The following is a 27,304-nucleotide window of genomic DNA, read 5'->3' as shown; positions in this document are numbered from 1 at the left end:
ATTAAAAGTAAATTATTGCCAGTGTGGAGAAATAACAAATTATTTTTAGGTGAAAGCGAATAAGCAAAATGTGTTAATAAATTTTGTAGACATAGCAAGGATCGCAACCAAAACTGTGCACATTATGCGTTATCCATTGAGAACATTCGTGGACATTGGCTATGTAGTTCAATGTCCACGTTATGTCCACAGAGGGCGTATCGCTTTCAGGGATTACGTAAAACCGGGCTGTGGCGTCTCTTAGGCTTCTCTTTGCTAGTAATTGACGAAATTTTATTTTTCTGTATTCCATCATAAAGTGATGAAAGAAATTCGTCATTCAAAATCGATTGATTTTTTTTATCAATTTGAACAAAAAGGGCAACAATTTTTTTATTCCGAATGATTAATCCAATAATTAAAAGCATTTGTAACTGAAGTACATACATGGTTAGTTTATGACAGTTTATGATTAATGTAATTTTTTTTGGAGTTTTCTTGCAGTTTACATTTTGTATTTGCAGTGACTGTAAGAGATAATGTGGTATCATAATCATTAATTACATAATACGATATCGCGTATTAATTACATATCTGCTTGTCATTGTCAACACATTATCACTATCAAAAGTTTAAACAATATCTTGAAAAATTTTTTGAATGATATATGCATTTTCCAACATATATATGCATTTTCCAACATTCGTATTGTAAGACGCATCAAGAGACGATATAAGAAACTCAGGATGGCATCTGTCCAGGTATGCAATAATTTCTTTTATATGTGAGATTGATATTTTTCTATACTTACATAATTTTTTATAGTAAAAAATCTATGATAAAATAACGTATAGAGTGATTATATAGAGAAAAGAAATGTGTATTTTGCAGATAAAAGAATTGGTAAACTTATATAAATCATTAGCTGCACACCCGTCCTTAAGCGGTGCACGGATCCTGGGTACTGTGAGTAATAGATTATCCATACAAGGCTTATGGACACAAAGAAATTTGGAGAGAAAGACGGATCAACGTTTCTTACAGAAATATGACTTAAATTCAGACCTAACTCCAATCTCTAGTGGATTTCCAATTGATGTCACTACAGAGTATATACATATAATTTACATATATTTCTAATAAACATATAATATTTACAATATTTCTTACATTTGGACAAATCTGTTTTAAATAGACTCATGTCCACCCTGACAAAAAATGAAGAACGTAGAGCTGTGTTACGACAAGCTATAATTGATAATTCAACAAAGCAATTTATAGAAATTTGGGATAAGCAGCATTTTGTGAAGAATTATGATCTGTCTGCTTTGGATGTCCATGGCGATGTTTATACAGATAGTATGAACAAATATCAAATTTTTATTTTTTAATATTATCTATTTTTATTTTTTAATATTAACTATATTTTTTTTACAGTTGAATTCCGATCGTTTGAATGGTCCCCTGATAATACCAAAGTATTATATATAGCAGAAAAGAAACTTCCTAAGTCAGAACCATTTTATAAGCAAAAACCATTAGATAAAAAAGATAAGGAGAAGAAAGAAGATGAAGAAACAACAGTGGTAAGATATATACTGTTATTTTTTTAAAGGCTCATAATACTCTATTTTTGAATAATTAATCTACCAGATTTTGTATCATTTATCTTGTTAAATCAGGGTAATGAATATATATATAAGCCACACTGGGGAGAACAGCTGGTAGGAAAACATCGACCTGTTGTTGTAGTTCTTGACACAGCAACAGACAACATTACAGTTTTATCTGGAATACCGGATGATCTTTCTCCTGGTCAAGTAATTTGGACAAAAGATCAGGATGTAGTTGGTGTTGCTTGGAAGCATGAGCCACAATACTTAGGCCTAGTTGCATGCACTAATCGATATTCTTGGATATTCTTATTGAAAAATGGAGAATACCGTAAGAAATATTTAAATAGTCGCTATAAAAAATATACATATGTAAAATAACAAGAAAATATTGTAATAACTTTATTACACAGGAAAGTTATCTGACGATGAATACGGCGTACACAGTCCTAGAATTAGCCCTGATGGAAATTATCTTATCTGGTTACAAAGAAAGGCTGGTGTTGTCCCACATCATAATGCACACGCTCTTATGTTACAAGATTTGAGAATAGAGAAAAATCATGTAATATCATATTAAATTAAGAATTACATTAAGCAGAAAATAGAAAACATTTGTTTTTTAAGTAAAATTTTATTTTAAATCTAGGTGAACCAAATTGTGGAAATAGTACAAATGAGCAAGACAATTAATCACAACAGGCACTTTTATGGGATATATGGTCGTTTACCTCATCATTGTTGGAGTGATGATTCTCAATACTTATTTTTCAGTACACCTCAAAGGAACAATATCATTTCATATATTGTTAATATAAGTAAGATACAAAAATTTTTGTCAAAATAGCACTATAATTATCACATTAATATTTTCCTATTATTCACCATTCACAAAAATTATAAATTTTACTTACAGAAACGAAGGATATTACTGAAATAAAAAATGATGGAAGCAGTCTCAGTATACTGGATGTAAAAGGAGATGTAATTGCATTTTTAAATACTTCCTTAACACAACCTGCCAGCCTTATGGTAGGTCGTTTTAAAAGTAAAGCAACAAATATTGGTGATATCCCTAGGACTACGATTACGACTTTAATGAAAATTGACGAGCTTAAAGAAATTATGTACGAACCTAATGAATATATTTACAACAACGATGACAGCATAAGTAAGAGTCATGCATTGTTCATGCAATTTGTTTTTTTAACTATCAAAAAATTATAATCTTTATATATATATATATATATATATGTTATTTTCAGAGCAATTTAACTTTATTTACTTTGGTCCAAAAAGTGGTAAAGATAAATCAGTTCCTTTTATAGTGACACCACATGGAGGTCCTCATAGCAATTTCACAAACATATTTTCGTTGGATCATTCTTTCTTAGTATCAGCAGGTATTGTTTAAATCATGTATATCTCTGTATAAGTATATGAGCGAGAAATATATTGAGCCCAGATGACTATTGATAGATGGAGAATCACTCCAAATCAAGCTATTTTTTTAACTCGTTCTTATCTTTGAGCTATTCAGATCTCATACATTGATGTTCTTTCACTTGCTATACTCTGTTTTATAAGAGAATAATTCGATTCATGCATCTAATACTAAAGTAAGAATTGAAATGGCAGAATGTTATACTTAATAATGACAATTGTAACAGAAAAGATATATATTTTTTATGTAATTTGTTCGCCTAATGTACAATTTAGAAACAGCGCAGACAAAAATCAAGTCCTTTCTTATGAAACAAAGTTATATTTAATAATGCTACATTTAAATCTAACATTCAAAGAGATTATATATGCTTAATGAATTATATAAAATTATATAATTAATAATTATATAAAATTCACAGGTTTTGCAATAGTACAAGTGAATTATCGTGGTTCCACGGGAATGGGCAGTGCGACCGTAGAATATCTTCAAGGGAAAGTTGGAGACGTAGATGTGAAGGATTGCATCACTGCTACACAAGAAGCAATCAAAAAGTATCCTTGGCTCGATTCCGAACGCATAGGTCTTTGCGGTGGATCTCACGGTGGATTTTTGGTAACACATTTGAGTGGACAAGTTCCGGTAAGCAAGACATATATAATGGATTTATATAATAAACTAATTTAAATATCGCATAAATTATACATAAAGCAAATATATTCATTCAGTATAAAAATTTACTTTTATTTCAGGATATGTACAAAGCAGTAGTCGCGAGAAATCCCGTAATCGATATCTCCATCATGTTTGGTATATCGGATATCCCAGATTGGTAAAGAGATACTTAACATCTAATAACGTTATTATTCACGTCTAAATTATTCAATATCCCGTATTTGTATTTCAGTCGCAATACTCTGACTAAGGAAGAGAAAATAGCGTATCTTCATAATGTGTAAGCTTAACCGTTATCTCAAATGTATCCATCAGTCGCGACTAATCTAAGCTTGACTGAAATACAGTTTTCCTTTTTTCTCTTTTTTTGTAAATGTATTGTGAATTATATGTGATGATAATTCATACACAAAAATGTTTGGACTCGTGTCATATCGTTATATTTTAATACAAATGTGATTTAATTTTCATTGCAGGTGTCTTGTAGAGGCAGGTTTCTCTTACGTTGTTAGCGGTTCTTGGCCCGATAACATTGACATTTTTGTGAAAATGAAGAAATGTTCGCCGATTTTGCACGTCGATAAAGTTAAGGCACCCACATTGATTTGCATTGGAACGAAAGATTTGCGAGTACCATCCTCTCAAGGAACAATGTGGTATCATCGACTTAAAACTAACAAAGTAAAAACTAAGTAAGTTGATACTCGTATTTAAATACAACGCACTCAAAATCATACATTACGTCATTGAAAAATTGATACGTTGCAGAATGCTCGTATACGAAGACAATCATCCGTTATCAACTGGACCAGCTGAGATTGATCATATCATCAACAATTGTTTGTGGTTACTCGAGCATACATCTATACATACAAAATCTAAAGACAAGAAATAAATGTTCATCTCGCAACATTTGATTTTTTTACATGTGTATATCTATAAGTCTTTATTATCACAAGTTGGATATTTACACAATATTAATACGTACATTTTATAAAGAGACTTATATAATATTCAATCTCAAAAATATACACGCACACGTCTATAGGGTCTGTATATATTGTTATAAAATTTGTATACTTTTATAGATACAAAAGTTGTTATACACATATATCCCTGCATACCTAAATAAGATACGTCGTTTATAAAAAAGTATGCTACAGCAAGTTTGTGTACTATTTTTTGTGAATGTCTATGAACACAACAGAACCCATTAGAATTTTTTCCTTGAAATATTTACAATTCACTTTTCTTGCTCAATATTAATATTACAAATATGATGGTGTATAATAATTTAAATGAGTAAAGTTAACCAATAAGGAATAAATTTAAATTTAAGTAACTTATTTAAAAAATACTGCATCGATATCTTGATATAAAAAGTCACAAAATTATATTTTGTTAAATATCAAAATGCGATTTCACACATGATCTATCTTCCTTTGTTGATTAATGAACAAACTTCTCTCGCAATATACATTTTCTTTAACATTTATTAGAAAATAATACCAAACGTCGAAACTCAAACTTAAAGCTATACATAAGAAAAAACAAAACTTAATTGAGTTAGGTGTTAACTGCATTCCTTGTAATTTCATCAATATACAAGAAACAAACATGACGTTAGTATAATAGTACTGCAGTGCAGTGACGTAACTGTATATGGGTGGTGATTTTAATTGGCTGCATTGGTCAAATTTATCAAAATTGACATGCAAACTATTAATTAATTTTTAAAGACTTTCTTATTTATATAGAAAATTAAGAAAAAAGAGAAACATGAAATGAAAATTTGTCCAAGAAAAAAATTTGCTAAAAGATAGTATCTATTATTATACATATTTATTACAGCTCCGCGTTTCTCGATCATGATTTGTCTACTATATCACCAACATTCTAAAACTGCTTATACCTTCCAGCTCGTGTTGGCACGCGATATCAAAATTGATGCTGAATTGACATTAATTTTTTTTAAATATTTTTATCAAGGCTCATATTTCCAAAAGAATTGTGTCCACACTGTGGAACAAATATGTGTGGAAAAGAGGACGGGACGTTACGTCACGTAAATGTACGCAACACATAGTGTCTAATTAAAACATTAGACGACGTGTTCAACAAGCTTAATTCTAATCAGATTCAATAACTTACAATCTGGCAGGATTACTCTGTTCAGGAAATAACGAGTCGTAACTGGGAGGCAGATCCTTGTTTGCAACGGGAGAAGACACCGTGACTTCCAGCATAGGAGCCGTGGGTACCGCGCGATTGGATCCCAAACCTCCGTCCGTGTCCGGCAAGGAACCAGGCCGCGAGCACATATTTGGACCGGCACAATCCGATGACCAGCACAGCTTACGAGATTTCTTACAGATCCACAAACACATGATGAAAATGATGAAACAGAGAATCATGGTGGTGACCGCTCCTACAGTGACTTTCGTAGCAGTATCGTCTCTGGGAAAACGATCGGTGATTATATATGAGCAATTAACTTCGTCCGTACAAATACCGAGCGGGCAATTATAAATCATATCACACAAGTATTCTTTCCGAATGCAAATATTATTTCCCACTGGTTTGTATCGCTCAGGATCCACTTTCTTGCAACCTGCAAATGAATCAAACAAGATGATATGTAATTTATATATATTTATTATATTTGACATATAGATATGTTAAAATAAGAAATATACTTTTGTATGGAGTGTAAATTATACGAAGATCCAAATATTCTTCATCCAATAATCTTTCCTTCGAGATGAATATCTCAGTTTCAAATTCTGTTATAACAGACTCCATTGGACTGAACAGTTTCCACTTCTTAATGGCATCAAACTCGGCATACTTGTCATATGATTGTAGTTGAGTGTCATCTATATTATCTTCAGGTTCAGGAACTGAAAAGTACGTTGTCTCGCGATCTATCTCTCCGCGGTCTATCTCTCCACAGAATTTGCCCGTATAATGACCATCAGTTCTCTTAAACTAATAAAATACCTGTTAAAAGTCTAATATTGCAAACGTAAATTTTAATTATATCAAGATTTTAATTAATTCTTTGCTTTAACAACTTTAATCAACAATAATTTGCTGCAAACATTTTTAATATAAAATATAAAAGCACATAATCTATACATTCTCTTTATACAGATTAAATTTATTCGACTCTATTAAACTTTATTTGAAAGCTTGATCTAAAAGTATAATACAAATAATTAATACAATCTATCATTTTAATTCAAGAAAATTAATTTTATATTAATTTTAAATTTGTTAAAATATAGTTTCAGCAAATTCTTTAGAATCATTTATTAAACAAATCAACTTTTTATTACTTATAATAATTTTCATGTTTCTTGTATAATATATTTGTCATGTATACTTATAGTATTGAAGAAATTAAAATTTCTTTTCGTAAAACAGTATTATTGCAAAGGACATTTATAAATGCTAACTAAATATATAGTGCTAAATAATTACTACTGAATCTTCAAGAGAAACGTTTTGAAAGGTAAATGTTGTAGCGGAAGATTAACCATAGTTATTTCTTAGGTTTAAGTGGTCACTTTTTTAAGTACTCTTCTTTAATAATAAATTGTATATATATATTGTATATAATTTTTATATACATGTACACACATCTCATAAAACTTTATGAAATGCACAAAAATTAAAAACATTTTAAATATATATCTACAAAACACCTTGAAACTTATCTAATATAATGTTTGTGATATAAAATCAAAATAATTTTATTATCAAACAGTTATTCTACAGAGTGAAAAGTTCCATCAGTGAAAAGTTCGATTAAACTAAACGGAAAATCTGATTTACTCCGAAAATCATCGAGCTCACATTAACTCACCCGTACATAATCCAAGCACTGATCGCCGTTGCGTCGAAAAGACATTTTGTGGATAACCGCAAAGAGGCCCTCGCCTTTCGCGGTCTTGAAGGTGAACGTGCAAGCAAGATCGCGTTTGACGACCCAATGATCGAATATGTGATGCGACGTGACGATCGCCGCGGTACCATTGCGTAAGTCGTGCGAGTGCTTCTTGTTCAAAGGGTGACAGAACTTCTCATTCTCGAGAGTATCTACGGGAAGAAAACACGGAAGGTGAGGTTAGAAACGTGAGCTCGTACGCAACACTGTACAAGAGTGCCATGCCGCTCGCGATGAATCTTCGCAGGCCAAGTTCTTCAGGAACTTACACTCGTTGTAATTTTGACGCATACACGAGCACAGATGCACGATCGCGATAAGGAGACAGACGACGCTCGTTGAGACGTGTGGCTGGACCATTTTTTTTTTCGGGGTACGACTCGCGCGCGTGGCCCTCAAATGTCACAAAGCCATATATGCAGAACGTGAGAACCGGATGACGCGCGGATGACGAAGCAATGCCGTTTAGTTTTCTTTTCCGAGATCCTGCGAGCGATTATTATCGTGGAATCGAGCAGCGAAAAGCCCGGAACTGGATTCTACGACGTCGTTACTCCGAGAAATGCGTCACCCCCTCCTCGTGGAGTAGAGTAGATAGAGGGAGATGACCAAAACAAGTCGCGACGTCATCGAGGATGTCAGATGTCATTGAAATTCGAGAGGCGCGATATCGATTACGCAATCGAGATCTCGAAAGGCGTGTTTTCTCAGAGCGTAACATTCGCTTTGAAAAAGAGAAAGATAGTAGATTGATAATCGGATATAGGTAATAGAAGCGAAGACAATGTACTGCGAAGGACCGAGTAAAAAAATTCATGTGGAGTTTGGCGAGGTGGAAACGGGCGCCGCGGCTGTCAAATGGATAGAGATAGTCAACGAGAGTTGTGTTAGTATGCGCACGTTTGATTAAATTTTTAATGTCGAAGTATTTCATTATTGCAAGAAAAATTCGCAACATTGTAAGTCACGCAATTACAATTAACATTAATTTAAACGAAAAAATGTAGATAGAACAGATTTACGAAGCTCGAAGAGACGTTATTACCAATCCTCTGGACCACGTGTTCGAATTATCCAGTTATTCATGGACTTTATCTCCCGGCCAAGTATATAAATGCAAAATATATTATCGACCGTTCGTGCCGCTCTCCGTAAATGTCGATTACTTTACCATCATGGATTCCGTTGGCGAACGCGCGGAAGTTATAGTCCGTGGAAGATGTATCGGTATGAAATTTTTCATTTTCAATTGATATTATATAGTTATATATGCGATTCATTATCTTTCATTATTAGAGAGTTTATAAAGGTTCAAACTCTTAAAAAAGACGCTTAGTTATTAATAATATAGCTTTTAAAATAAGAAGTTAAATCACCAAAGTAGCATTCAAAGTTTTTTGAAAAAATTTATCTAATCATTATTTTATTAATGTAAAAGCTGAGGTGCGATAAGATAAATGTCACCTAAAACTCCTAAAAAACGTTACATTTAATTTTATCAAATGAATTGCAAATGGCTATATGAATCATTAATTATCTGGACGCTGAAGTAGCGCTTTCTTCTTCTGTATGATTGGGATGATGTTTACGTTGAATGAACGTCATCATCATCCACGTCATGACGTGGCTAATAATATATCTAGGACCTATAATTTCCCCGTCCACAACGAAATTAGTCATCATTTCCACGAGTGAGAATTACGAAACAAAGAAACGGATCAAGCTCATTAATGATTCCAAAGCCACGGCAATTTTTATGTTCGACATCGATCTGGCGCAAAGATCATTCAAACTCGATGCGAAACAAGGATACATCGGCCCTCATTCTCGCAAATACATAACTATCACTTTTACGCCTCAGGAAGCTGGAATCTACACGTGTCACTTGCCGTGTTTAATCCTAAATCACGTAATGAAAAGATTTAAATTTTTAATAAATTTAAACTTGAATTAAAATTAAACAAACGTGACATAAATCTTTACGATTTACATCACAATGTCATATATGGCATTCTGAATTATAGCAATTCCTATAATTAATTCATATTACTTATGAATAAAAATAATTTCCTTATTCTCTAGCAAAAGGTTACCACATTTTTTTAGATGTTTATACGATGCTTTTATCATTATTTTGCAGCAATGGAATTAAAATATATTGCATAAAACTTTCTCATGTATTAATTGCTATTTTAATTCAACCGTTTAAATGTTTATTTTTCAATAAAATATTATATATAATACGCATAAAACTTTCTCATTTGTTAATTGCTATTTTAATTCAATATTAATTACAGAAACCGGTTATTATAGAAGTATACGGTTATTGCAGCTCGATATTACATAAAGCACACATACAGAATCGCTTTAATTATCCTACGAGATTGAAGAATGGCTTCGAAGGCTATACAAGCGATTCTATTGTCGCTGCTCAAGATTTACCTGCGATCTCTTTATCGAAAAACTATATCGATTTTGGTCAAGCTAATTTAGTGACAGAAAATGCTACGCAAAAAATTTCGGAAACTTTATGCCTTACTAATCACACTCAGTCTGACGTATTAATTAAATGGGACCAAGGTTTTATTCTTGAATCATGATGTATACGATATTATTAATATTTTTTTCTATCTTTTTTATTTACTTTTTAAAATTATCTAAAGTATTACAGAAAATTATAAAATCATATATATAATTATATCATTATATATAATTACACATCGATTAATTTTTCTATCTTTTTTATCGCTGATTAATACAATCAATATAATAATAAGATTTTGTGTAGATATTGAAGAAATTTTCGATATAACACCGGCTATCGCGAAAGTACCAGCACGTCAGACAGTTCTGTTCGAGGTCACATTTAATCCTGACAAAGAAAGCAATTTATTCGCACGAGAATTGATCGGATATGTTTTTACCGAACAAGAAGAAGATCTTCCTTCTGAAGAAGCTGTTGTATTTCCTACAATCACGTCCGTGCGATTAATCGGTATGTCCTCTATCTTTGTATATATAATGCTTCGATTATCTTAATTTGATGACGATGTTACATGCTCTTTTTTTTTTTACAGGTCATTCCTTTCCTATTTGTTCCGACGGTTGGATCCCCCAGTACGAAATACCTCACATAGTCAAAATGCCTCCTTGTTTACCATCCTTTCCGATTTACACCACGTTCCTGATAAATAAGTTCGGACACTTGCCATTGATGTATCGCTTTGTACCGCCGACATCGAGCCATTTTATCGTGAAGCCGATGATGGGAATAATTCATCAGTATTTAATTTACAAAAAGCTTAATATTATTCAAATTATTTAATATAAATTAAAAAACATTGTATTTCAATCGCCCATAGTTTGATATATAATTTAGAGCGAAAATCATGATTTTTATTTTTATGTGTACAAGACGTTTAACAGACACTTTTATACATTTAATATTCTTTTAATATTTTTTTATCGATTAACGAGACATGTTATGTGATCCTTTCTAGAGATTACCAGATCATTGTAGTCGGTATGTTACCTGGTATTGACAATGAACGTGTTTATGTGGAGCGTTGGGCGATACGTTTCAACGGAAATACAAAATCGGAGCGTTTCATAGATTTTCGAGGATTCGCGGAATGCGCTAATGTCAGTTTCAACGATCAAAATCTTGTAAACTTTGTACCGACATTTCCAAATTGTTGGGAATCGCAGCAATTTAGCATGCGAAATATTACTCGACATAAGATAAGGTAAATTTTTTATAATAATATTAAAATATCAATGTGTGCTATTATTTCTATGTATTGTTGTAAAAAGTTAATTAGAAGTATTATTCTGAGTATTATCAATTTATTATTATAATAAATTTTGATTAATATCGATTGTTTAGGTACGAGTTTGTTAATATGGCATCTGAACTCCGAATTCAAAATAAAAATAACGAAATCTCCTCCAACGATACCGTCATTCATGAATGGATATTTTGCCCTACTACAATTGGAGACTACGAGTTTGACATAAAGTGCATTTTAATTGTACTAAAAGACGAAATTTCTGTTGGTCCCAGTATTTGCATTACATTACACGTAATAGGAAGCTGCGAAACTGGCTGTCTTATGGTAAATTAAAATAAAATGAAGCACATGGAATTAAATAATTTCCGTAACGCATATTAATTATTACGCATTTGTTAGTCAGCGCCTGACGAATTAAATTTCGGAGTTCAGGCATATAAAGCTACAAAAGAATTAAATTTTCATATATTTAACTTGAGTCCCGTAAGCATCCATTACAAGATAACGTGTAGCCATTGTAATTGGCCGATTGGAAACATAGAACGCGATGTAAAAATACAGCCAACTACGGATACCGTTTTCGCCGGACAAGATAAAATGATCACCGTTTCTCTCACACCCACCACCACGGGATATTATGAACTTTTTATTCAATATTTTGTGAGATTAAATCTTCATACAGACGCACTACTTCCGAATCGGATGCCAAGAAATATCTGCAAATTGCGCTCTTTTTGCGTGTTACCTACTTTAAAAGTAAATATATATAATACATAGTACTGTTCCAAATTATAATTCGAAATAATGATATTTTAAAATAGAAGGGCGTTAACAGTTTACTAATAAGAATACATATTTTAATAGTATACTATATGTGTACAATAATTTATATATAGAGCAGTTGTGTTGTAATAAATAATAGGTGACAAACTTGCAATGTTACGGGCCTTATCCGGATATGAGCAAATCTTTTCTTTGGAAAGTGATGAAAATTAATATGTATGCTAAATTTCATGTCGTTTTTACAATCTCGATAATTTTGCTCTCATATAAACATAGATTATAAAATTTTTAATCTTCTAGATTCAATACATTACTTCGAGATCTACAAGCGGAAACGTCACAAACACTATACATAAACTTCCCGGCGATGGTGTTACATGAAAATCCCGTTGTGGTAAAATTACTTTTAAGAAACGTAACTGCAGTGATTGCTTCTTGGAATATTAAAAGAGTGCAGCTCTGTTCTTGCCGACCCATTGTAAAAACCCCAGGATTTTCGTTGCAACGTGCAAAGTACGATTGTTCTCACAGGAAAGTGTGCTCTATGCAACCGAAAACAGGAAATCTTGAAGTATAACGTTACATTAATATTTTTTCATTAATTTGTATTATATCATTAGTTTATATATATTTTAATCAAATACAGCCAGGAGAAGAAAACTGGATAACTCTAGAGCTGCGTTACCTATTATTAGGAAAAACTGAATCGAAGTGGGACTTGGATCTTGGAAATAATCGTCATATTTTTTTGTTCATAACGATCGAAGGATTATCCGATTCTGATAATAAACTCCACCTTTTAAACGATACGCATTTTAAGTTTCAAAATATTTACTTGGGAGACAAGAGTCCTATTTATCAGGTTATTATTTTTATTTAAATAAAATATAAAACGCTTATAACATGTGTTTTGAAAATTTTTCAGGCATGTTGGGTGTATAATGGCACAAATCACAGCATCCCGTTCTCTGTAAGTCCCGGAATGATGCGCGAAATAAATCAGGAGTACTGTTATGAAGTTTTTTCCTGTGCGACTTCGAACGTAATCGTGAATCCGCAATCTTCTGTCCCGATCCTTTTGAAATTTCAGCCACGACAATTTGGTATATTTAAGGTTTGTCATTATATACAACAAATTTAATAAAGAAAAAATGAATAATTTATTTCTCTTTTTAAGCTGAAAAATATACTATTATCTGTTTATTTAAATAGGGCAAATTATGTCTAACTCTGGGTGACGAAGAAAAAGAACTGATATTGGAAGGCGAATCTTCCTTACCACATAAACCAACAGCAATTGGAGAATATATACCATCTGAATGTAACTTCGAAGATGAAGATAATATTTTTGTTTATTTTAATATCGACTGTATAAATATTTTGCACATAGCTACACATAGTCACGTAGTAAAAATGATTTTGATGCACAACACTTTAGAGCAAGACGTACTCGCTTATGAATGGAAGAGGTTTGTTGTTTTAAGTTAAACTATGAAATAAATTATTATTGGTTTAAAATTTAAAATATATCTCCTAAAATGAAATAAGTATTTATTTCTTTTAGAAGTGAGATTCCCGGAGTAATTCATGTGAACGTTTTTCCACGAAAAGGCTTAATAAAACCAATGTCTGTCAAAAGTTTTCGCGTAACTATATATACCGAAGAATACCCTTGCGTGATTGAAGTCAACGTACCGTGCGAACTAATTAATACTAGCCAAAGACGGATCTATCAGAAAAGTGTGTACAAATTAGAAGATTTATCTCAAGAGTTAAAAGGACAATTTACTATCACAGAAAAAGGCGTCAGCGTTCCAGTAAGTAAAATACACACAAACAAAATATGTGGAAAATTCAACAGGAAACTCAAGTTATATAAAGATCAATATCTTTTTTTTTAACATTAAATTATCTCACTTTATCTTTTTTGATTTTAGAAACCATCAATAAAAGTCTTAGAAAAACCTCAAATCTTTTATAAAAACATAACAATTCGATGTTCTATATATAGCGTGGAAGATAAATTTCTGAAAATTAATCTAATGAACGAATTAACAAATGCACCTCCAAAAGAAATAAGTATCGAGAAAAATGATAGACAGATGTTGACATTCAGAAAAAAAGATATTAGTCTATCTTCGTTTATTATAGAGGGTCTACTATGGTAAAATTTTTTATTTTCATAAGCACATAATAATGACCAAAAAATTTAGATTTATTTATTTATAATATGAAAATTCTAATTTCATATATGTTTTATTATTTATATAGTATATATTATATATATATATATATATATATATATATATATATTTAATATACATCCCGTCATATTTTCTAGGGAAATAGTCAATAGTAAAATATTTAATAATATTATGCAAGATATTTTGCAAACCGAATCGAATTTGTTTTATTCGCAATTCACAATGAATTTACACGAAAGAAAAAGATTGGTACAAAGATCGTATATTTCACCGCCACGAGTGTTAATCAATCGTATATTGGAAAGAGTAAGATCTTATTTCTAGTTCAGTGTTTGTTAAAGCAGAGCAATCAATAGAAGACTAAAGAGGGGCATTCAACAGAAGAATAGAGAAGAGCACATTAATCATCTTTGTATTTTTCAGATGTTATTCATCATAATGCATGAAGAATTCGCTTTAAAGACTGCACATCTAATTCAGGATATAGATATCAGACATAAAACCTATTTGAACATGATATCCGGCATGAATAGAAAAAGGATAATCAAACGAGGTATATCGCGAAATATTATATTTTATTTTTAGAAAATAGTTTTCAATGGTTTCAATTGCTGCACTCTTGTTTTAGAAATACGATTTTTACATCAGGACGACAAAAATTCTTATGTGATATCAAGATTGGCATCCTCAGCCTCAAAAATATCTTTCGCGATATAATGGATAATCAGACATTAATATATATATATATATATATATATATATATATATATATATATATATATAACTGCCACTGCTAGCTATTTGTTGCAATGTAAGTATCTGCAATCCTTTTAAATACAGCCAGGAATTTATTTCCTTTGTTTCTGCTTACTTTTTGACCTTCCTCAGTGCTTTCATATAATTTTTCCACTATAGGATCTGTCGCCTATATTAATACAAAATTTATTTAATATTAACACAAAATTTGTTTAATATTATCATATATAAAAATAAATAAATAACTAAAAATAATTATAAATACTTACCAAATCTTGCTTAGCAACTTCTTTAAACAATGGGTGTTCTTGAAAATGTCGAACTATCCATTCATGCAAATCTTCCACATCCGTTACAGTATATACAGTCGCCTACATATAATAATAAAAATTAGGCTTCATTAAAATCAAAATTAATATAAAAAATTAAGCAATACGCTTACTCCTTCAGCTAACACATAAGCATATTCTGCTAATAAAGACTTATTTATTATTCTCCATTTATGTTTTGATTTTTTGAAGTGTGGGTCTGGATACAGGAAAAACATCTTCTTTAACTGTACAAATTAAGAATGCTAATTAATGCAAGATGATTCTTTAACACACATTAATCAAACAATTTTTATCTTTACTTGTCCTTTGAAAAAGTAATTTGGCAGATATTTCATGGCGTTTGTTCTTAGACAGGCAATGTTCTGATATTGACCAGGGTTTTGTGAACGCAAAGCAGCAATACGATCCATAACATAGTCTGATACTTTTACTCTGATTTCCATACCAAGTATCAGACTATTGGGAAACATTGATGATAAGGCAACTGAAAAGTGATTTATTGATCATTATGATTTTTTAGTAAAATATATATTAAATTTGAAATGCTAAATTACCTAGCAATCCTCCATAGCCACAACCAATATCTGCAAACTCTACGTGTTTCTGCGTTTCCTCAGTATTGCCAGAAAAATATTGTGGATACAAAGCACTCCAATCCATTAATTCTGGTTTTATGGGGCTGTAAATAATAAATATTACAAATTGACTTGGTATCTTAAAAATTGATGGAAAAGATGTAAAAATTAAAAATTTCACTCACTATTCAATGCAATGATCAGCTATCGGATTCGAATGTGCGCGTTGTCTGTAGTATTTCTTTTGCGGTAATGCCAGCGTTGTCGACATGATTTTGTTAAATATTTTCTAATTCTTTTTTCGCTAATACAATGTGTCAAAATAAAGCACGTGTTTACGCGTGTATTTTAAGAGGTTATGTATAATACTACACACAAAACGTATTTATCAATTACTACACTTTGTAATTAAATTTTCCACTATAGCTAATTAACTAAAGTATACATTAACTCTTTAAAGAGAAGAAAAGAAAAGAAAGATATAGAATACAATAAAAAAAGAATAGATTATCCGCAAAAAAAGGAACTCAATAAATCTTTTCCTGCATCTGATTACATCTTTTTATAATCTAAATTATATCTTTTTAATAATAAAAAAAACTTAAATATTAATAAATATATATTAATTATATATTTTGTATATTTTTAAAATATAAAAAAATACGACTGACACATGAGCGCACGTGCGCGGACGATCAGCTGATCGAAGCGAAGCATGTATAGAGTATAGAGTATAGAAGCGTGTAGGGCACAGCGCACCGCCTGGTGGCTAAGAGCGGTACTAACAGAGTTGAACAGAGAGAAAGAACTGAAGGAAGCGAGTATCTTCGCGCTCTGTATTCTCCTTATTTTATTGTGCACACGTTGTTTTTTTTCGTTCGCCGCGGTCTTGCGACATCAGTAGAATGTAATCGCGAGTGAGAGCGGTGCTTATATAACGTGTGTGAGTCGACGCCGTTGCCGGTTGAAGAACGGAGGACCTCGAAGAATAGCGGGATCCTCCCAGGTGAGGTTAGGACTAACAAGGGATCTCCATTCCGCGACGATATTCCTTTGTGGTGAAAAGCGTAATGATTCAAACATATATACGTACGCACATGTATACGTATTATACGTGTTTTCCACAAACGCGCGATTACTTTCGTTTCATAGATTCTTCAGCATGGATATTTCTTTAACTTCTTTCTTAGATTTAAAATGCGTCACAAATAATTAGATCATTAAATTTGCGATGAAAGTTTTATCAGATTCGTCAATGATGTACATCACTTCTGATCTGAGGGGTGCATGTAAGAAAAGTTAAGATAATAATAGGAATTCGTGGATGTAATTTGATTTATTAATATATGTGATTTAAGTCATATTTATATTGATTGTTTTTTTTAACAATTTAGCGCAAAATTTTTTGAATTTTTCAATAACAAGAAAAATTATACGCATATCAATCTTTCTCCATATATCATAAAATATTTATATAACACATTCCGTGCTGGACTGATTTTAAATTTTTCGTTTTCACATTGCATGAGATCGATACATATGTTATACATTATCAAAATTAATAATTTTGCCTATGACGTGTATTATTGTTAATTGTAAAGATATTTATAAGATTGCACAAAAATGATTATTATTCATAAAAAAATTAAGAAAAAAAATGCAAATCTATAACATGATTCCCACATGATAAAATGAGAGGGAAAATAGATATGTCTTATATATAATTACGTTGATTGTTCTGTAATATACATGTGCGTATTAATTTTATGTACTCATACATATTATATATATTATAGGTTTTATCTTTTTTATACATGTATATCTTATCTTTTATATATTTTGTTTTTAATGAATATCTATACATATATATATATATATATTCATTAAAATATACATATGTGTGTGTGTGTGTATGTGTACATTATCATATAATTTTTTTATTATCCATATTGCTACACGTCGCACCACTGTAATCAAATGCTTGTTAGATTTTTGTTGCGACAATGAAGGGACTAACAGTCTTGATATATGAAGCTTGAGACAAAAGAATACTTAAATAGATCGCTATATACAATATATAACGTGGGGAATATACATCCCATGGTGTAAGAACGGCAGTATATATATTTAGACATCAATATATAATTTTATAAAATAATTAATGATAATGTTACATTTTTATTAATAATGAAAATATGAAACGGTCTGAATGGAAAATTCATGGAACATTTATAGCAAAGAATATGTTACACGATTGTGGAGATAACAAAATATTACTATATATAATATTTGTATATAAAGTATAATTTTTTGAACAACTATTTTATATCTCACTTTTTTTATGTTTTAGGTGCACGAGATAGCGACTTTATTATTCATGACAATATCGGATTTCCCGAGAGAACGATTTTTCATTTCAATCGGTAAGTCACTACATTATTTTTTTATTACTAGACTGAGATCAGCATGTTAATTCAATAGCACGCAAAACGTCTTGAAAACGGAGCGATCATGTTTTATGTTTATCAGCTCTATTCGTTATCATGAATCCTGATAACATCTGGAACATTGTATATATTCTAATCATGAACTACTAAAGAGTTGTTCACTTTTTCTAAATGAGATTTAATATGGTAAACACTTTAGATAACTAAATATTATACTAAATCTTAAATACTATACAATAAAATAAACATTAAATATCATAAATAGTTATTTAATATTATTATAAAATAAAATACGGAATATTTGACATAATTAATTAATTGAGTAATGCATTTTTTTATTTGCGTGATTGTTGTATACATAATCAATGTTATGACTCGCATAACTTACAAATAATTGCATCCTCGCGCATCATGCGCTATAAAAGGTTCAATTAAACTGATGAGCCTCTGATGTGAAATAAGGATTTGTATTTATATGAACGCGATTTGTGGCTTCCACGTGGAAGTGATTACACGTGCCGCACGATTTATCGATTGCATACACATGAATGTAGATAAGTTTTAAGAAAATTGCATAACATAATTGATGCGTGCTTTTCAATCGGTAATGTATTAAACCGATGCGAATGAACGCCAAAGTATGTATCTACATGAATATTTACTGGCTTCATATTACACATCGATGAATCTATATGCATCAACTTCGAAATGTCGAATGCAATTTTTGCGCAAACATTACAATTGCAAACAGTAGCAGAATTAATGGGTGCGAATTAATAACTTTGACTTATATATATATATTTGCCATTTAATATTTATTAAGCGAATAAAAATTTAAAGAAAGAAAATAATGGGAAAATATCGATTAAAAAATATGTTATGTATGTGAAAAATAGTATAAAACAAAATAACATTTAGATAAAAAAAATTTTTTTTCATGGACACGCTTTTTAATATTATTATAAATTATTATTATTATGAGTACAAGAAAGTGATGTTATATCCTCAAATAAATTATCTAATTTTTAAAATCGTAACTTGATCGTGCATAAATTACTACGATTTTTATATCATCGAAGAATAATTTGAGAACCGCTGGTTTATACGAATATTCACAACAGTCGAATACAACGAGAGACGAATCACATGTAAATATAAACCGGATAATACGACTTTAGCGGTTGTTGAAATCATCAGCGAATTGGTAATACATTCGTTCGTCGAGAATGCCGCACGAAAGCAAATCGCCATCCAAATCTCAAAGTATTGTCAGTACGTCTCCAAAATGGAATATAGCTTCTTGGAATCCTAAATCGTGGTTCAACTCTAATTTGGATTCTGATCTGGTAAATAGTTTTGAAACTGATAACTTTCGAAATAGTTATAAATCTTAAGATAGATTAAGATAAAATGGTGAGAATAATCGATACATCAAAATTCATTTTGACAACATATTAAATTCTCTTCATTGAAATCATTATCGATTATTTCGAAAAAAAATGATATTAAACTTTATCACGGCAGCTAGAGAAACATTGTTTCATGTATACATATACTCTTCTATATTTCCGTTGTTAAAGAATAAATCCAAACGTATCCAATAAAGCCAAGCATATTGACTCGTGCATTTCTTACATATGGCACGTATGCGATTGTTGATACTATTATTATAAAACTTAGTTTATATAATATTCTTCTAGATATGACAATTCGCAATAATGCCGATTCATCCGAAAAAATAACGGTCTTGTGTACAGCAAATAATACCCTTGACAATCTTGATTACACACCTGTCACTGTTTGTATGTTTCAAAAACTGATACTATAATTAAATTTTTCAAAACTTGTGACTAACTAAAAGAATTTAATTTTAGGCTCTTATAATTCTGCTTAAACTACTTTTCTTCCTTTGATGTTGTACACATTACAAAAAGAGATCGTTATCAGTCTGTGCTTTGATAAAATTCGCTCAATAACTTGTTTTTTCTTTATTTAAATAACGAATTTCTGATATTATCTCGTAAACATACTGACAGACATTTACGCCATTGGCCGTTATCCATTCCCGCTGTAAACACATGTCGGCAATGTTACATTGCTCAGTGACATTTGTTTAGTCTAGCACAGCTGATGCATTCAACGATCAGCTGTTTGTACTTCTGGTTGGCGCGCAACTCTCCACATTATCGATATTCATTCGGTATGTCAAAGCGAATAACCGAATAATTGGTTGCAGTTCGAAGATTTCGATTTTGAAACAAAATTTTTCTGATATGTAGTTAATAATTTTGTGCGAATGTAAGTAGAATGTTTAAAAATATCTGACAAGACTGCTAAAAAATTGAGAGAAAGGAAAAATGAAATAAATATTTTATGTAGATAGTTTTTCATACACACCTGAATCAACAATATTTTTTATTTATTATATTTAATAAATAATATATTTATTATATTTTTATTTTACAGTTAAATTATGTGGTATTTACTAAAATAAGTTGTAAAACATAGAATTTGAAAACCGTAGTACGTATTCTTAATACACACTTAATATGCTCGTCTAAAAAAAATATCCTTTTATTAAAAACTCTATTTTCCTTTTTTCATCACATAAAATCTAAAATTAAATCGACAACACTAAATATGCGATGAAAATATAAGCTAATATATATAAGCAACTTTATCTAAATATTATATAGTTCGTATTCTCTCTTTTTTTTTACTACAGATTTACCACTATAAATAAAAATTCTCATTTTATTGACATTAAATGCAATCTTATTTCAATACACATTTCAGCACATAAGAATATAACAAAAAACGCTGTGAGAATACGAATCAATATTTAAGCGAGATGTTTAGGATACACCACAAAGACATTTAATGTTAATCAAGATAAAAGGAACTGATATCTTTTTTAATGTTTTCTTACACTCCTACGCGATGTGATGACGTCGGCGTCGTCTCAGTGTCACAGTGCGTATTTCCCTCTCTTTTCTCGCACCACCTGGCGAACGGACCGGCCACGTGGATCGCCCACACACGAGTGCCAGGTGTTGTTGCCTCGGTCAATTGTTCCCTCGGCCGCAGTACGCGAAGGATGTTGCGCCGCTCGGTCTCGTGCAAACCAAGTCAAGCGAGTCAACCGCGCGATCGTACTATCAATCGTGCGTCATCAACCCGCGATCTTTTTTATGACTATGCTGAATTTTACGTGAATATAAACGATAGCTTACCATATAGTGCGCGAAAAATACTTGCACGTCGTTTACTAAAAAATTTTTGCTATCGATGATTTGTAAATTAGAAAAAGTGAGAAGTAAAGAAATTTAAAAGAAAACAATGAATTTAAAAAATTAATAATTAGTAAATATAAATCAGAAATTAATAAGATATATATTTATCGACGTATGTAATAATATATTTTTGTAACATCAGAACTTTTTCTAAAAGTAAATTAATACATATTACATAAAATTTTTAGTAGTGCTTTTCTCTTTTGTACACTAATTACATATTATTCTAAAGAAAAACATATATAATTTGCAATAATTGTGATGGACTTTTTATGATACAGTGTGTGCGCCGATATATTTTATATATAAGAATTATTTAAAATCAGAGGAATTTTCAATGATCACATAGATGAGAATGACTAATCGTTCAAGAACATTCTCATTAACGATAGTTTGCCTTTTTTTGTATACTTCATGATATATCATAAGGTGATATACCAAGAATCGATGATCGTGACGAATGAATGACGACGAAGTAATGATGTGACTTAACTACCTCGCGCGCGTTTAACGAGTGATTAAAAGTCTAAGTCTTCGATCCTTGGCCTCGATCTACTTTACCGTTGTTTATGATGACTATTTCATTGCATCCCTTAAATTAACGACGAGAGTTGTCATGATAATTTCTACAGTTTCTGAATGACATGGGTAAATTTGTGTTTTAATTGAGGATAAATTCCCTTTTGTTACTGTGATAATTAAAAGATGTTTAATTATATAAATATTTTACTCTGAAAAAGTAACTTTTTTAATTGAATTTTTTGTAAATAACAATTATTGTTTAGTAAATTTTTATTGCAGCGTTTATAAAACATTTTTCTGATGGGAAGATAAGTCTTGAAATTATATACAATTCTTTTGAAAGTTATTAATTTTATTTATTGCAAAATTATTAGAATTAGGATTTTTTGGGCTAAAAATTTTAAACTAAATAATATTTCACAAGATTGATTTTAATAGCTTTGTTGGAAATAATTCAATGAAATAGACGATAGAGAACACTGTTACGTAAATTTTAATGAAAACGATAAATGTTTAAGCGTTTAACGTTATCACAAGGATAATGTTTGCAAATCAGCAGTGCGATTTCTACATTTCTTGTACCTTGAAGCTTCTCTTACTGTTCGATCGTTTTCCTGCCCTATATTCGCGACCTGAATTCACCCGATTTACTTCTCGTGAAATACTCGATGCCGAGTAGTGCGAAAATAATTCGCGGCACGCGAATCAACAGAGATGTCAACGTCTTTAATATGTAAAATTTATTCTTCGATTTCATACTTTAAAATAAAATTGAATTATTTCAAGAAAAAAAATAATTTCTTATAAATCTCATATTTCGTAATGCATCTCATTTTTTTCCTGCTTTTCTTTTTAATTAAATGCAATATGAAAATTGCAAATAAAGAAAATAAATTGAAATTATTAATCTTAATTTTTAATATAATAGTGATTCACTGATACAACTATATCGTTTGCTTGCGTTGAAATGATTGTCTCGTTTAGTTTTCGCGATTTCGAAGAATTTAGTTAACGCTAATTTATATACTTAGCATTATTATAGAATATTTTATAATAACAACTCGAAATATTTTTAAATACTTACTTAAGTTCTTGAATCATTTATAAAATTTTATAATATATATAATATATATAATTATATTATTAATAATATATGTGTGTGTGTGTATGTAATATATAATTAAAAATTTTTTAAAGTATTAATTTAATTTAATTTAGAATATTTTATATTATAATTTCTATTGTAACTATTTAACTTTTCTATTATAATTATCAGACAATAGAATAAAATATATTGGAAAAATTCTTAAAAAAATTTCACTGTTAAATAATAAAATATAGAATAAATTAAATATAAACTAAAGAAAAATACTTTACACATATTGTGCAACTGCTTATCAGATATTTAAAAATGTTCGAGTTAAATATGTCGAGTTGGAAATGATAAATAATTAACAAAAGAGGAGATATACTATGTGTATAGAAATGTTGGCAAACATGCTCACAACACGCACATTTATATTCATTTTTCCCGCGATAACGTAGCAATAAAAGAACAAAAAATTTCTGCACGGATCAGTTGATTTATCGATTCTCTCACATGATCGACCGGTTGCGTTTTTTATCCCAAATAATTCTGCTTTAAGATTATTACGGCTCTTAATTCATCAATATTGTGGTGCGAGTTGTCGAAATCGTATAAACACGGTATCGATCATTTGTGATAATCATTGATAATTTTTTCTGATATCTAATATGCGAATTTCGATTATACATATTTAATATTAGAAGTAATTATTATCACTAAAAGTAATTATTGTCATATTGTGTGATGTACGAAACACTATTTGTTTATCACAGCTACAGATATAGGCCGTAAATAGCGATATTCTCTTTTATTACTCTATGGTAACAATTGTTATCTTTACCACGGTAATCTCTGTAAAAATTGCTATCAATGATCTTTCGCAAATATATAATAGCAATGTGACTTGTCTTAATTCTAAATTCGATATATCTAAAAGTGAGAAAAATAGTACAAACAAATACATAATTTAATACAATATAAATTTTATTTTATTATATTATTATAAAATTTAAAAAAAAAATTATCGATAAAACTGTTTTAAAAGCGGATATAATATGTGTTGTTTTAAGAGGACTTAAGACTTATCTTCCATCAGTAAAATATTTGTTTGAATATTGTTCATTTATATATTATTATCTCAATATAATAATATAAATAAAAAAGTTATTATTAAATTAAATTTATATTAAATTTATGCGAACATAAAGTTTGATTAGTACAATTAACTAAAAAAAATAAATAGCATTGTATTCAAGTATAATTAATCTATTAGTATTAAGCATGATTGCAATCTGATTAGCTAATTAGTTAATTGCCGTCTCGAACAAAATCAATGTATTCGCCGTTTTTTTTTAAATTTATATCAATTACAACTTTACATGATTGATATATTCGTGCGCGATTACCAAGAATTATTACATAAATGTATAGTAGCACACAAACAAGAACAATATATCGCATACATATATATGCGTTTTGAAGCATAGCCTTGAGACTACCGAGAAAAGAGTCAAGGAAACGGATACAGCAGACGATTAGTCCTGCATTCGTTGTTACGAAGGAAACCGCAATTTCGAGATTTAACTTGGCTCAGCATATCGCGATGCAACGTGACACAACGACGTAACGCGCGCGTTGCTAAATCTACCTCAAATACCGAATACGCGATTAATTCAGCAATTATGAAAGTTAACTGAGGTGAACGTCTGGGTGGTGCAACGGGTGATTATTATTACAAAGCGGCCAACATCGCGAAAATCATCATAGGATTATATATCAAGGACAACTCTTTTTACTTCAAAAATACCAAAGTTTATTTATAATGCCTAAATAGTGTAAATTTAAACGGAATACATTTGTCGTGCAATTTTCTCAAGATGATTACAAGTGATGAATGAATCTTCCGCGCGTTGGACCAGACTCGAATAATTTGTCAAAAAATAATCATAAATTACAAAATGTCGCATCTACGAACGAAGACCAAAGTGCTCGCTGACAAGACTTATAAGCACGTTACTGCGACGGTAGAATGTCGCAGAAATCAATTTTCTCTGTTGAAAGGACGGCCTCAAAACATTGTCCATCGTCTGGAACATCGGTTTCATGAGGTAATTTTACCGGAGAAATATTCCAATTGTTTCTCGATAGTTTTTCGATAGATTTTATTAGACATATCACGTAATAAAAATTATGTTCAAATTTTTAAGGATATAATTATAGAGAGGTCTATTTTAAGAACATTTTAAAATATTATCATAAATATGCATTTTTCAAGATAAAATATGTGAAATATTACAGCAACTTTATATGCAAACGTAAACTTTTTTTTCTTACAATTAGACATTTATACATGAAAATGTAGATACGCAAAATACGTACACAGGCAGGAAAATTTTTCCACGAATGTGAATCTTATTAACAGACTTCCGCAATAGCGAAGATTTAAAAAGATAATCAACTTCTACTATAATTTTTTATTATCGTATATTCTTCGTTATTCATCTACTATCGTGTATGCTCACGCGTTCACTAAAATTATTATTATGCACTGAAATAAATTGTGTGATAAATGCGTTGACGACGACGAGATGGATGCGTACGTCGCGAATATTATTTCACGCATTTTCTGACTGACCTATTCTCTATTCTGGTACTGAATGGGTCAAAACTACGTCATTCATATTATCGTGCGAAGTCACGTAGAGTTCTTCCGTTTGGCAGTTTGTTTTCAATAGCGAAAACACACGACAATTCAAAACTCTCTCGTCTCGTAGCATCTCTCATCGCGACCGACTGTGTTACATTCTGCGCTTTCACTATAAATAAAAAAATAATGTGATAAAAATTTCCTTTGTTGCGCGAATATTTAAAATCGTCTGTTAGAAGGATCTAATTCTTTGGTGTAATTTTAGTCTAATTACACTAAAAACACATTCATAGTTTTTACGAATCATATAAACGTTAGAAATTAATTTTTGTAACATTTTTAACATTACATATCGTATAAACATACCATGTATATATTTAAAGTGTATCGTTATTTTTTATTATCATTAATTATTAGTTCAATTCGACCATATATTATACCATTAATTAATTAATTTAAAAAAAAGTATTGCAATGCGATGTAAAAAAATAATTGGTTCTTTTATTTTTTTAAATGAAGTAATATTCAATATTATATCCGATTATTCCATTTCCAACAGTAATCTTGCGGTCCATTCTGTACATTATTAAATTTAGAAGAATCAAATTTATATAATTTATAAAAGCTCATTATATGTACGTAATTTTACATCGCCGAAGTCCGCTTTATATGATTAATCTATTTTTATCGTACATTTTTACAATATTTCAACTGATTTATGAAAAAAATCGCTTATTTTTTATCATAAGGTTCGCTGTTCAAGATGCTACTTCTTTCTCGTAAAATTATTATTAAAAATTAAAATTATTATTCTCTCGCATTTCAATCTCATATTAAATTTCACAAATTTAAATGTCTCACACGCAACATTCAAAACAATATTTTGCTAATGTAGATAGATTTCTAGATGTCTCAATTAAAATTTATCGCTACTTTTTGTATCTGTTAGAATATTGTTTGTCACCTATAGAATTTATAGCAGTAATATTTTAGCAAGACCTCTAGAAAATTTAGATCCCATTGCGAAATATTAATCACAAATATAATTGTCCTTGACAATAGGCCTTACAAATAGGTATCACAGAAAAATTTTCTGTCTAAATTACACTAATAGTACAGATATAAATTCTGTCTCCGTCATTTAAATCGATTAAGTGTAAAATATATGCAGTATCACAATATTTGCTAATAATTTGTTTCAGTTAAT

At 30.3% G+C, this 27,304-nt stretch overlaps 5 protein-coding genes across 10 annotated transcripts in view; 3 read left to right on the top strand and 2 right to left on the bottom strand.

Moving 5' to 3' along the window:
• Window positions 1-203: 203 nt before the first annotated feature.
• LOC140676178 (acylamino-acid-releasing enzyme) lies at window positions 204-4,992 on the top strand. Of its 2 annotated transcripts, XM_072910970.1 has the most exons (15): window positions 204-429; window positions 504-740; window positions 871-1,088; window positions 1,175-1,338; window positions 1,417-1,565; window positions 1,662-1,923; window positions 2,006-2,157; window positions 2,242-2,410; window positions 2,509-2,763; window positions 2,858-2,995; window positions 3,458-3,678; window positions 3,789-3,868; window positions 3,944-3,991; window positions 4,188-4,403; window positions 4,480-4,992. In XM_072910970.1, exons 2-15 carry the CDS (start codon window positions 726-728, stop codon window positions 4,604-4,606), a joined length of 2,214 nt encoding a protein of 737 aa, XP_072767071.1. In that variant the 5' UTR covers window positions 204-429; window positions 504-725; the 3' UTR covers window positions 4,607-4,992. The 2 variants fall into 2 exon arrangements, with proteins under 2 accessions (XP_072767071.1, XP_072767072.1); XM_072910971.1 differs by lacking the exon at window positions 3,944-3,991.
• LOC140676184 (uncharacterized) lies at window positions 4,629-8,228 on the bottom strand. The gene is made up of 4 exons (XM_072910977.1): window positions 7,930-8,228; window positions 7,580-7,812; window positions 6,408-6,699; window positions 4,629-6,322 (listed from the first exon to the last, which is right to left on the bottom strand). Exons 1-4 carry the CDS (start codon window positions 8,018-8,020, stop codon window positions 5,859-5,861), a joined length of 1,080 nt encoding a protein of 359 aa, XP_072767078.1. The 5' UTR covers window positions 8,021-8,228; the 3' UTR covers window positions 4,629-5,858.
• Window positions 8,229-8,374: 146 nt separating this feature from the next.
• Window positions 8,375-15,169, top strand: LOC140676177 (cilia- and flagella-associated protein 65). Its single transcript, XM_072910969.1, has 19 exons — window positions 8,375-8,546; window positions 8,668-8,887; window positions 9,304-9,569; window positions 9,958-10,240; window positions 10,449-10,655; window positions 10,738-10,942; window positions 11,161-11,406; window positions 11,547-11,775; window positions 11,851-12,207; window positions 12,374-12,450; window positions 12,535-12,805; window positions 12,881-13,096; window positions 13,160-13,348; window positions 13,447-13,703; window positions 13,799-14,051; window positions 14,172-14,398; window positions 14,576-14,744; window positions 14,862-14,991; window positions 15,067-15,169. The coding sequence occupies exons 1-19, from the start codon at window positions 8,445-8,447 to the stop codon at window positions 15,153-15,155; spliced, it is 3,993 nt and encodes a 1,330-aa protein (XP_072767070.1). The 5' UTR covers window positions 8,375-8,444; the 3' UTR covers window positions 15,156-15,169.
• Window positions 15,170-15,223: 54 nt separating this feature from the next.
• Window positions 15,224-16,733, bottom strand: LOC140676189 (tRNA (guanine-N(7)-)-methyltransferase). Its single transcript, XM_072910986.1, has 6 exons — window positions 16,287-16,733; window positions 16,081-16,205; window positions 15,826-16,010; window positions 15,637-15,750; window positions 15,464-15,565; window positions 15,224-15,363 (listed from the first exon to the last, which is right to left on the bottom strand). The coding sequence occupies exons 1-6, from the start codon at window positions 16,370-16,372 to the stop codon at window positions 15,232-15,234; spliced, it is 744 nt and encodes a 247-aa protein (XP_072767087.1). The 5' UTR covers window positions 16,373-16,733; the 3' UTR covers window positions 15,224-15,231.
• A 195-nt stretch (window positions 16,734-16,928) lies between these two features.
• The window catches only part of Arms (Ankyrin repeat-rich membrane spanning), a 36,249-nt gene continuing 25,873 nt past the window's right edge, over window positions 16,929-27,304 (top strand). Inside the window, exons 1-2 of one of the 5 annotated variants that reach the window (XM_072910966.1) lie at window positions 16,929-17,107; window positions 18,452-18,524. Coding sequence is in view for 3 of the 5 variants with exons in the window: in XM_072910963.1 (XP_072767064.1) it covers window positions 25,409-25,558 (150 nt within the window). In the remaining 2 variants the exon portion in view is untranslated. Of the gene's footprint in view, window positions 17,160-18,451; window positions 18,525-19,660; window positions 19,895-24,769; window positions 25,559-27,304 lie in introns of those variants that run through there. The other 4 variants (XM_072910961.1, XM_072910964.1, XM_072910963.1 and 1 more) reach the window with 4 other exon arrangements.

Source organism: Anoplolepis gracilipes, chromosome 2, assembly GCF_047496725.1.
Source record: "Anoplolepis gracilipes chromosome 2, ASM4749672v1, whole genome shotgun sequence".
NCBI classification, from domain to species: domain Eukaryota; kingdom Metazoa; phylum Arthropoda; class Insecta; order Hymenoptera; family Formicidae; genus Anoplolepis; species Anoplolepis gracilipes.
Note: the sequence above shows the minus strand (reverse complement) of the source record. Positions and strands in the feature narration are given on the sequence as shown.